The sequence below is a fragment of the Homalodisca vitripennis genome, chromosome 2 (genome assembly GCF_021130785.1).
Source record: "Homalodisca vitripennis isolate AUS2020 chromosome 2, UT_GWSS_2.1, whole genome shotgun sequence".
In the NCBI taxonomy this organism is placed as follows: domain Eukaryota; kingdom Metazoa; phylum Arthropoda; class Insecta; order Hemiptera; family Cicadellidae; genus Homalodisca; species Homalodisca vitripennis.
In genome coordinates this window covers 105,472,349-105,485,320 of record NC_060208.1, presented here as the reverse complement: position 1 = coordinate 105,485,320, position 12,972 = coordinate 105,472,349, and the positions used below count along the sequence as shown (strand labels likewise).

Genomic DNA, 12,972 nt, shown 5'->3' with positions numbered 1-12,972 from the left:
TTTTTGTAGTGTTGGAGTGATTGCGAACCAGTTAGCATGCTTACTTGTCATTTATCCCGTGTAATTCGAATTAATAGTTGCTGCGTAAGCAGGTTTGAGGTTAGGAGCGGTGCGGTACAGTGCGGTGTGTCAGGTCAACGTCAACAAATAAGCGCTTTACAATGGTCAACTCAAGGAGCAACAGCTGTTCTAGTCAGGAGGAGCGCAACAACATGACTGTGGACAAGAAATTAAATCTGCTGACTGACGAAGTACGACAATTAAAACACGGTAATAGTGAATGTTTTGAATGTTTGTGAATGTACTGAAACTTTGGATATGTGCTTTACCAAGATTAAAGACTGTGAAAATTCTGTGAAAGAAAATGCCGGTAAAATTACTAGTGCTGAAAATTTGATTGAAAACCTAAGGAGTGAAAATGTAATTTTGAAGAATCTGTCACTGTGTTGAAGAGGAAGGTTGCCGCAAGCGAGCAGTACTCAAGGAGCAACTGCCTGAAGATCACTGGTGTGCCGGAGGCAAGGACTGAGTACATCTGTGAGGTCATGAAGAAGGTAGCGAATGCTGTCAACTTCAAGTTCGAGACTAGCCAAGAACCCGAGCAAGCCTGAGTCTCCACGTGGCATTATTTGCAAATTCTGCTGTCGGATTGATATGGAGGAGATGCGCCGCCGAGTCAAGGTGAAAAGGTCAATCAACGCAGCTGAGCTGGGCTATCATAGCGAGAACAAGATCTTCGTCAATTTGTCCTTGTCGAGGGATACCCGTCATCTCTGGGCCGAGGTGATGAAGTTTAAGACCGAGCACGACTAAGGCTACGCCTGGATCACCAACGCCGGGAAGATCTTTCTACGCAAGAGGGAAGGCCGAGCTGCTGTTCTTGTCACGGATGTGTCAGATCTGGACTCTCTCAAGTAACGTACATCAACCTCTCATCACAACTTTGATTTATATGTATTCTTTTTACCGCATGTTAAAAGCATTGTTATTGTTGTTAACTTATTGCATGCAATATTTATTAATTTGTTTTGTGCTTATTTGTTACAGTTGATATATTTCCCTGTATTAGAATTTCTAAATAATAATTAATGAGATCAAATAAGATTTTGCATGTATATTATCAAAATGTAAGGGGGCTACGGTCAAAAACTACAGATTTTCGTTTAAATATAATCAACAATGATTGGGATATAATTGCTTTAACAGAAACTTGGTTAAACGAGTCAGTGTATAGTGCAGAACTGTTCCCCGACGGCTATCAGGTATACAGTCGGGATCGGTGTCAACTGCGAACAGGAAAGACAAGGGGGGGAGGGGTGCTAATTGCAGTTTGAAATTATATTAAAGTTCAGAGACTTAGTGATTTGGAAGATTTTGGAGAAAACATAAAAAAAAATGGTTAAAGTTGGAGTTTCTAAACAAACCATCAATAATTGTCTGTTGCACATACTTTCCTCCTAATTCACCATTGGCTGATTATAATTCTTTTTTCGACAAATTTCATTCCCTATCACTTAAAAACAAAAAAATTTAATCCTTGGAGATTTTAATCTACCAATTACTGGAATCAACTTTGATTTAAAACTGGGTAATGAAATATGTAAGCAGTTATTATTTTTTATGGAAATCTACTGTATAATTTACTTTTGCATAATGATATAAAAAATGAACTTGGTAAAACTCTAGATTTGATTTTATCTGACATAGTAGGTTTAACTGTTGAACAGGATTGTTGTCCAGTAGTCAATGTTGATAAGTATCACCCGCCACTCAGTGTTACTTTTAAGTCCACTGTTCAGAGCATTAATTACATAGTTCCTAATACAAACTTGTTTAACTTTAAAAGAGCAGATTTTTTAATGTTGTATAATTATCTAAGAGATGTTGATTGGTCTAATTTATTGAAAGTGTGCAATGTTAATGAAGCCGTTAATTAATTTTATTCTTTTAAATATAATTATTTGTCAATGTGTACCTGTTCATCGTAAATTGAATTCTAAGTACCCTCCTTGGTTTGATCGATATTCAATTAGTCCTATTCTTAGGCGTAAGAACATTGTAAGACGTAAATACTTAAAATATATGATCCCTCGCATTTATGAAAAGTACAAGGAATTAATAAAAGTTTGCAATAAGCAAGCGTTTAAAAATCATATTAGTATTATTGAAAGTAATTTAAGGTAATCCTAAATCTTTTTGGCGAGAAATAAATAATCTGAGAGTAGTAAATGGCAGATCGGCTGTTATGAGTTTAGACAGAGAGGAGGTAGAGAGGGCGCGCAGATAACAGATAAGTTTGCTCAGTATTTTGGTTCAGTGTATGAGCACTGTCAGCTGGACAGTGAGGAGTTGTGGCGCTGTGAGCTCCACTCCCTAGTCATGCCCGGCGTACCTGTCATGACACTTACCGCTGTTACCAGCAACGAGGTGCTCTCGGCTCTTCAAAAATTATAACCAAAAACTTCCGTAGAGCCGTATGGTCTGCCTCCTTATATTTTCAAGGGTTGTTCCGAATTACTGGTTTTACCTTTACTTCAAATTTTCAATATTTCCATTTCTACTTCACAATTTCCTGACGTTTGGAAATGGGCCAAAGTTACTCCTATTTTCAAAAAAGGACAAAGATCAGACATAAAGAACTACAGACCCATATCTATTTCATCAACACCTGCTAAAGTATTTGAGTCCATATTGTACAACAGATTGTTTGCTCATGTAAAATGCTTCATCAGACCTCATCAGCACGACTTCTTTCCTGGTCGATCCATCACATGAAACTCAGCAAATTTTTCTGTATTCTGCATTTCAACTTTAGATTCTGGAGGGCAAATCGATGTCATGTACACAGATTTCGAAAAGGCATTTGACAAGGTGGACCATTTGACACTACTTTCAAAACTTATTTATTTTGGGTTATCTTCTTCATTGATAAAGTCGTTTTCATCCTATCTGTCCAAAAGAGTTCAATATGTTATTTATGAAGGTAAATTGTCTTCTGAATTTCATCTGGGACCTGGAGCTCCTCAAGACTCCAACTTAGGTCCACTTCTGTTTATTATATTTATCAACAACATCACTTCTTCAATTAAACATTGTGAATTTTTGCTTTATGCAGACGATTTGAAAATACTCAATAGTATAAACTGTTTCTGATTGTCAGATTCTACAAAATGATCTAGACAATCTTTTTCAATGGAGTAGGACTAATTTAAAATTCAACATAAAAAATGCTCTATTATGCGTTTTTCAAAAAGATCTCAGAATAATAGTGTTATTTTTAATTACTCGATAGGAGGCGTTGACCTGGCATCCAACAGTTCCATTAAAGACCTAGGCATCACGTTTAACGAAAAATTTTCATTTGTCGACCATGTTATTTCTATCTGTAAATCTTCATTCTCAATATTGGGTTTCATCCGCAGATCTAGCAATTTCCTAAAAAATACAAATGTTATCAAACTTCTTTACTGCTCCTTAGTAAGGACTAGGTTAGAGTTCGGCTCAGTCATCTGGAATCCACGGTTTGTTTACCTCTCCGATTTAATAGAAAGCGTCCAGAAGAAATTTCTAAGGTTTTTATATTTCAAGGAATTTGGCCATTACACAACAGTAGTTCCATATCTCGAACTGTTGTCAATATTTAATCTTGACTCCCTGGGTAAAAGGCAGCGGGTGGCTATTTGGTCTGCCTGTATAAGCTGTTGGGTGGCGCAATTGACGACTCAGCTCTGTTATCAAAATTACAGTTCTACGTCCCTAGACACAATTCACAAAACCGTTTGTTGTTCTCTCCTCGCTACTCTCTTACCAGTCGGGCTGCCAACTCGCCAATGAATGTAATGATTAGTCTTCACAATGCTTTGCCGCTAGATGTAGATATTTTTGGTAATTCTCTGAGAATATTTATAAAAATGTTTCAAATTGTATTGACTAGTATTTATTGGTAATCTCCGTCTTTTTAGTTTTCCATGTATAAATTAAATATCAAGTTCTATAAAATATTTCCATTTTGATAGTTTGTATGTTGTTATTTAGTATTTTAACTTTTGTTGTTGTTTGTTGTTTACTATTTATCTATTATATTGTTCTTGTTATTATTACTATTATTTTTTTTAACTTATACTACGTTATTATGCTTATTTATATACTTATGTACATATAGTATTCTCTCTTTCTTTAATTAATTATATAATTTAATGCTGCATTGTAATTGGGGAAACCTGTAATGTAAGCATTCTTCTTAATAAACAAATTTGAATTTGAATTTATATAATTTACAGGCTCTAATGTAATACTAAACCATAGAAACATTACAAGTGCCTTTTTGTGCATGCCCACTGTATTAACCTAACTGTTGGCAGTGCGTAAGCACTAACTGTTGCTTTTTCAGAACAAGTCGACGTTCAGTTTATTTATATACCATACCAGTCTGTCTGCATTATACATAATAAAAGTTTCTGTAATAGTGAGAACAGAGAATAAATGACTTAAAATTATTTTCACATAAACCTACATTATTTTCTCACAAACCTACTAAAACTATTTATAAAATAAATAGAACTTACTTTAAAAGAAATCCCCCTAATTAGTGTATTTTATTTATTGCACAACAATAAAAACTGAATAAAACAAAATGTGAAACTCTACCATGTAGCCTACACACCTGGCTAGCTGCTTTATCAGTCTTGATGCCGAAGAAGCGATGGCCAGTATCGGGAGAGCCAAATATGTATCCAAAGGCTCGGGAATCTGACATATCCTGTGCTATGAAGGAAATCTTGTGTACAGGATGGTGGTACAAGCAGTCCTGCAACATTAAAAATACATTAGAGGTAAATACTCAGTAAAGGAATGGGAGTATACCATATCATGAGCTATGAAGGATATCCTGTGTACAGGGTGGTGGTACATGCAATCTTGTAAGTCAAAACCATTAGGAGTAAAAACAAAAAAAATCTGGAGAGTCTGACATATTCCTAGCTATGAAAAATCTTGTGTACACAATGGTGGTACAAACAGGCTTGTAACAAACAAAGAACCATTAGAGGCAAACACACAGAGAAGGCTCAGCAGTCTCACATATTCCAAGCTATAAAGAGACATTGTATACACAATGGTGGTACAAACAGGCTTGTAATAAACAAAGAACCATTAGCGACCATTAGAGGCAAACACACAGAGAAGGCTCAGCAGTCTCACATATTCCCTATATAGACATTGTATACACAATGGTGGTACAAACAGGCTTGTAATAAACAAAGAACCATTAGAGGCAAAACACACAGAGAAGGCTCAGCAGTCTCACATATTCCAAGCTATAAAGAGACATTGTATACGCAATGGTGGTACAAACAGGCTTGCAACAGTCAATGAACTTTTAGAGGCAAACACTCACTGAAGGCTTGGGTGTCTGACATACCCCAAGCTGTAAAGACACCTTGTATACAATTCTTCACTTGCCAAAAGGACATAAGACCTAAGGTTATGCAATCACTAATCAATAATATATGGGGATTGCAACATTTAACGATAGCAAATGTAAAATTCCTGTTATCTTTTGAAGTTCTCTGGTCCATCTTCTTCCAATTGAAGCAAAAGCCCAGTACTCACTTCTCCGAAAGAGAGAGGTTATAAATGTTGCCACTGATCTTTAAATTTTAAGGAATTTTTTGCAACTGTAGTACTTTATAGCGATTGGCTGATAATCAGATGTGCACATTAGGAGAGTTCCCACTTCCACATAGGCGAAATGCTGATTCATCATTGAATATGGCTCAATCAAAAACATCAACATCAACTGATTTTTTTAACTTACAAAAACTGTAACAAAGTTCTGTCTTATAATTCTTTGAAATCTGAAGAAAAGAATAGATTCCAATCCTCAAACCGTAATGTTCTACTTTTGTAACATAATAATGGTAGTGTAGATGTGTAAAATCCTGTAATTCTTTAAATTCATTCATAGGGGATAGTACATTTAAAAAAAGGATTAGGAGTAGTTGTAGCATCTTCTTTAAACTTACCAGATAATTGCTAACTCTACTTCTCCACAATTAATAATGCACAACTAACTTTTTAAACAAATTTCACGGGGATACGAGAAAGTCTCTCACTTGTTTAATACTACAAGCAAATAAATAAAATTAGTGCTAGGAAATGCAATAAGTTATTTATGAGGTATTTAAGAATATTTTTGTTACTTCATTGCTATATTATAACAGGTCAACTATTTATAACTAAATTGATGAGAAGAATCTGGTTGGCCTCTGAAACAATCTCTCCATACCTCTTCCATTTTCAAATTCTCAATGGATGCACGTGAGCCTTTTATGCTGTTTCATGAAACTCTCATCAAAATTTATTGTTGCCATTAGTAAGAATCTATAGACTAGTGGAGCCTCAGTACTGCAGTGTAAAAGGTTTACTACGTAGACATCAGACAGACAGGAAGGCTAGTTTAAACTGTCTGTATCTAGTTAATGAAAGCAAACATGTAACAGCTGTGAGCAGACTGAAAGCTGTGACATCAGATGCATGTGGTAATAAAGATTCAGTTACTTGGATAGATGATCACAACATTCCTCAAGTTAATCAAACTTTTTATTAACTTCCCTTTGAGGGAAGTTTAATTTTCATTCACAGTCTCAGATTCCCTATACAATATTAAGGAACAGTTCCTGACTTACACCAGTCTTATCGTCTCGCAGCCGCAACCCATCAATGGCAATGTTGATGGTGATCCGCTGTTTGTGTTCCCCCGCCGCCCGTATTGCCATCTTCAGATCTGCCAGTGCCTCTTGGCACATCCGGTCCCCCCGTGGATCTGACACTTCCAGGATTCCAATCAGCTTCGCCTTGTAGCTCACCCCTTCTCCCAGGAATCGTGAAGGCTCATTTTTATCTGCAACAGGAGGCGAATATTTTAACTTGGGATTCTACTATGCTTTCATTTATGCAATAACAGGGTTGATTTGAACTAAATATTTACCATCAACAATAGATACTATGTTCTTTGAACAATTTAACAAAAAGTTCAATAGTACAAATTCTAACTGATAACGATGAACTCTAATTCACAAACTGCCAATGCTGATACTCAATAAGGAATTTTACTGAGTTCTGAAGGTGTTGACTAGGAATGGGAAATACACTAAACTTCTTATCTGTATTTGCTTTTCCCATCTGATATGCAAAATACCTACTTACTTTTTCTAAATAAGCATTGCAGTTCTATGTTACTCCCTAATTCCTAGGGAAGAAACAAAGAAAGTACTTTTTCATGTTTAGCCCACCTTGTACAATAGCTATTTATTCTTCCTAGACAAGTATTAAAGGCCTGACTTAATCACTAAAAATTATGCAAAATAGCTTTAAAAATAAAATTTTACACCATTAACTCAGCCTGGTGTAGCTCATCACTTTCCTCCTTAAACTTATATCTTGTTTTAACTGTAATTAAAAATTAATGATATGTTTCAATAGTAAACATATAAATCTATTTGCAGTCCATGAAATTAATAATATGAAACACACCTATATGAAATATTTTATATAGGTGTCACCCGCATACTTAAATGGTCATTGATACATACATATACATATTTTTAGAAAAATTAAGTACTACTTGGCAATATTGACAGCCATCTTAGTTTTGCTTTGATATGGTTAAGCTATTTTACACTTTTTGGTTTTGTCATCAATGTTTGTGTAATTCTTATTCTAAAGCTATGATATAAAACATACCCAACTTCTCTTTAGTTTACTCAAATTATCATTGGTTATGTAAAACAAAATATACTATGTTTAAATGTATTAAATGTGCAACTATGAATATTATACACATAACCAAAATAACCATAGACTTATAAATTACATTAATTTAAAGCGAGGCAAAAATAAAGGATTAACGTAGTTTTTACTGAGCAAAGTCCAAGGTTGCTTAAAACTGGTTGAATACAATTTAAGAAACCCCAGCTGGACGTAACAACTCTTGCAAAACTCATTTACATATGTTTGCCCTGTAGTCTCTGTCGTTAGGTGGTCATTGCGAAATGCTCAGTCATTACTTCAAAGTTTGTCATAAAATATCATCAAATGCAATATCATTAAATCATAATTTTGTAAAATGTGATTAAAAACTCAAGAAACTGTAAACTGCATAAAATAATAAACATACCAGGTTATTCAACTGCATGCCAACTTTTGTCAAAACTGTGTTATGATCTATTTGTTAAGTTAATTGTTGGAGATATATCGCATGTATTTGAATGTAACTAAATATTAATTTTGATGTTCAAAAATATATGTCCATATCATAGTATGCACTGAAATCCAAAATAAAACTACTTTACATCATAATATTAAATTTCTCCTATAAAATTATTCTTTATCCTTCAATAATTCCAAATCCCAATGGACTACTATATAAGTACAGTCTCAATGGTCTACATTCTGAAATTTATTATTGGGTATTTGCTCTCCTTTAAATCTGACCATATTTAAAAATTAAACACATTGTATAAATTGGTCCCACTTTGCAAAAATAGGAAGTATAAGATTGAATACACGATACTAATATTTAATCAGAATATGTTCGAGATTAATCTAAAATTGTTGTATTGACATACACAAAGGTAGAAGCAAAAATTATAAATCATTACATTAAATTTGAATTCTGTGTAAAGACAAAACAATTTATCACAACAGTAACTAGTAAAAATTATTATGATGCATCTATTATTTGGTCTAAACATGATCTATGGCTTTTGCAAGTGTTTCCCTCATGAAAATCCAATAGATGAATTTGGACGTTCATGTAATAACGTTAGACTTCTCTGTAATAAGAGAAAATTACATGTGAACACCATGAGTGTTATCCAACATGTGTAATCAGAAAAAATTAAATTGGATTCATTGAATTAAAATGGATTTTAATAACATGAAACCGCCCATAAAGAAATAATTAGTATAAGACAGTATCAATTTTTTTCGTATAAACTGGCTTAAGTTGATTTCTAAACCACTACGAATAATGAGGAAAGAAGGTTGATATATTGAAACGGATTTTAATCTATTCGACTTGGAATTAAAATCTTCATCAGTTCTTGATAATGTAAATTCCGCTCTAAATAAATATCACCTATCAATTAATGAAAGTAAAATTAATTTTATTTATTGTATTCTTCTCTAAATACACTAAATTAATCAGTAGGCCTGTAATACCTTTAAAAGCACACTGTTGAAGACACACTGTTAAATCAAGCAGAGTCAACAAAATTTGTGGGTTTAATACTTGATCAACACTTAACTTGGGATTTGCATGTTGATCAAGTTGTTAAAATAATTACCTCCAGTTTATTTCTAATTCACAGAATGTCAACAATTTGTTCAATTGACACTTTAAGACTCCTTTACTTTGCTTATGTAGACTCTGTAATTGTGTATGGCTTATGCATTTAAGGAGCTACATCAAAATGTATTTTAATGAGGATAATAATACTACAAATATGTGTATTTGTATTATTTTGGCCCTTGATTGGAATGATACAGTAAAAAATAAATGTTCTAGTTTGGGTATCATGACTGTTTATAGTCATTACATGTACCAAGCTATTCTCTACAATAATCAATTAATGAAAGCTAACAAACTACGTTTATTAGGAAGCAATTATTGTTATAATACTAGACTGAAGGGCAATATAGCAACTGAATCGCATAAATTGGAAATTTTTAGAAAACAAAAAGAAAACAACTTTCATTGGTGCAAAATATTTAAACAATCTTCCTAAATATATAAAAAATAAAAAGTGTTAAAAAACAAATATTGTCTAAAAGAGATAATAAGAAAAGATTCTTAACAAAACTTTATATAATTTTGGAGAGTTTGAAGCATAGGTGTGTATTGTTTTGAGATTTTAGGTGTATTTTGAGATTAAGATTTTAATTATAGTAAAATAGGGTTTTATTGAATTCATTTTTGCTGGATCGTTTAGGATAAGAACATATTAGTAAATACACTATTTTTGTATAATCCTAAGTAAGAATATATCATTGTTATTTTATTGTAAATGAATGACACCATTCATGAACTTACATGAATAAAGAATACTTCAATTCAATTTAATTGCATAGAAAAACCAGATTATTCAGCAGTTATCCTTCCAAAGAGGAAGCATGTTATATAACTGCACTAGGTTGTCATACAAAAACCCCAATAGACAATTCAATTGCCCAAAACCTTTTTGGTAATGGATAGTAATTCTACGATACTATCAACAATGACCAGGTAGGTAGGTGATTGGACTGTTTGCAAGGACAAGATTGTTCATGGGTGATACTTACGAGGAGGAAAAATGTTAAATATGGATTGACTTGGTTGCCTTACAATAATCCATTAAACAAAACCAATTGCTGACATAATCATACATATAGTTAGGAGGTTGAGCTGCTTAATAAGAAAAGATTGTTCAGCTGTTCCAAAGAGGGTGCATGACTTAGATGTACCTTGAGTAGGTTATCTTGAAATAATCCAATAGAGACAGCTACTGGCTGTCCAGATAGTTTCGAACCCATACAACATATTAGTAAGAGATAATAATATTCAGTAGGTAACATGTAAATGATGGATAAGTAAGAGGTATGTCTCATTTCAAAGAAAAGTTTGTTAGTGATTACACTTAAAAAAAGGAAGCTTGTGACTTGACTCAGATAAAAAAAAATTAAATTCAATTAAAAGTCTAAAGATAAATCCTCCACTATTTTGATCAAAGGAATTCCGAATTAAAACATGGATCACATTTTATCAGAGGACACAAATCTAAAACAAGCTGAGGATCAAGACAGTTACTTTGCATTAATTTGGATGTCAATCTCACTCTCAACCTGTATAAGTTTTGGAATTCCTAACTGATGGACAGTAAAACTATTCAGGGATCTGAACTTTGGAATATTGGGCCAGGAAGATTGTTTTCATATCACGTAAATGGAAGAGGTAGATCACCCAAGTTCTTCTACTCAATGTTCATTATACTCTTTTCTACGAGCATGTAAGTGATTGGGTTGAACTTCATAAGGCATCCACAAACAGCTGTAGGAGCTGTTTCATCTACAAGTGTATGGAGTTAGTATTATTACTTATAAGTATACTTCAACACTGAAAGTTTATTTTTTAACAGACATGACATTTCACCTATAAATCTTAGACTAGTTAAAAGATAGCTTCTCTGTTACTCCCTCCCATATGTTGCACTTACAAAAATAAAAATTAAGGCAAATATAAATCATGGTGAAGGACTCAATTAGGTATGTGGATTTTTTGAGGAACCAGTTAAAAAAGTGACCAATTCATTTTCATTACCAATGAGTTAAATACTGTACTAAATATCTCATGTGACATAAATATTGCCATATTTAATCCATGATGAAGGACTGTTACAATGTACATGGGTATTTCGAGGAACCAGTACAAACATGTGACCAGTTTCAATACCCATGAGTGAAATATTACTTTTAAATAAGTTATGTTACATTAATATCAACACGTTTTATATATACATGATACTGGTCATCCAAATTTTTGTCAGGAGGAGGTGATATCTAACAAACGAAATAAATTAGGTACTGACTCTGCAAATAGAATATCTTTTTCCTAGACATGTATCTAAGGTAATACTTTACAACTATTACGTGTTATAATGGACTAAATTTGAAAATCCCATAAAGAAATTACATTGTAAAGAATATGGATAACCTTTAATTTGCAGCACACTAAGTAAGTATAAAAGCAGCAAAAATGATTTCAAATTCAATTTTGTATCTGCTACATTTATTTATAGGGAAAACAGTAGAATGGTTAGAAAGAAGGAGTCTATTAAAAATATATTACAAATACAGATTTTTAAGCACAACTTGAGATAGGCTTTCCCTCAATAATACAACTTACTAATAACACATGATTACATAACCCCATGAAACATATTCAATCCAAATTGATGTAAACCTATACACAGGTTGATAGCTAAGGATTCAGGAATCCCCGTTTAACCATGACTGGAGGAAGAAAAATATTATTTCACAACAAAAGATAAATTAAATATAAGCATTGCTTTTATAAACAGTTAACCACTTCCTCCTAGAAGCACAGATAAAGTCCTTGCATAAAGACAGAACTCTGTTATTTTAAAATCATATTAATTTGTATTGTGTTGATAACTTATTTAGATCAATATTTTGAATAAGCCTACTACACATTGCACATAAATATAAAGTGACTAAGTTACATACTAGAGTATGCACTGATTCTGTATAAGTACATATAGTACCGAGGTAAGTGTAGTAATCATGTTATGTAAAACTATACAAAGTGCTTTGCAAACTTTACACATAGTACGCTACGTCTTGTTGTAAAACAATCGACCCAATTAAGCCGCGCAATCGGTACGTAAACATCGACCCTTGTAGTGGAACAAACTTTATGAGGAGAAGTTACGACGATTGGGCCACAAGACAATTACGCCTCGGCACGTCCAAATCGTCTCGGTTTGCCGTCCACGACACCGCACTGGGCCAAGATGACCACCCGGGGGCGAGACCCGAGGACGGCCTGAACTTCCACAGGAGCCTCGGGGGGTGACCACTTACATTTGCACGGGCTAGTCTTCTTCCGGAGGGTTTGCATGGGCGACAGGGCGAGCCGGTTATATCGCTGCGTCACTATTAGGCTTTGCGTCGACAGGAGGCGAATAAACTGGCTGGCCGGGCGGCCTTCACTCGCACTCTGGTAGAATTGATACCGTCAAACGTCACTGACAGAGGACCGTGGCCGACCATTGATTGCTCGATCAATACAGAGGGCTCGGCACTACTACCCCCTCCCAGTCACACTCTCGCCCGCCACCACCCACCTCTCGACGCCGAGTACACCCTACCCTTGCCAAAATCTGGCACACAATCTCCAAATATAAAGCTCGCCAT

At 34.1% G+C, this 12,972-nt stretch overlaps 1 protein-coding gene across 3 annotated transcripts in view; it reads right to left on the bottom strand.

Annotated features, from left to right (window-relative positions):
* Positions 1 to 12,972, bottom strand: part of LOC124354503 (protein disabled) — a 98,136-nt gene that overhangs the window by 50,664 nt on the left and 34,500 nt on the right. For all 3 annotated transcript variants that reach the window (XM_046805011.1, XM_046805010.1, XM_046805012.1), the window contains exons 2-3: positions 6,687 to 6,901; positions 4,664 to 4,807 (exon numbers count right to left, since the gene is read on the bottom strand). In XM_046805011.1, coding sequence (XP_046660967.1) covers positions 4,664 to 4,807; positions 6,687 to 6,901 — 359 coding nt within the window. The remainder of the gene's footprint in view (positions 1 to 4,663; positions 4,808 to 6,686; positions 6,902 to 12,972) is intronic.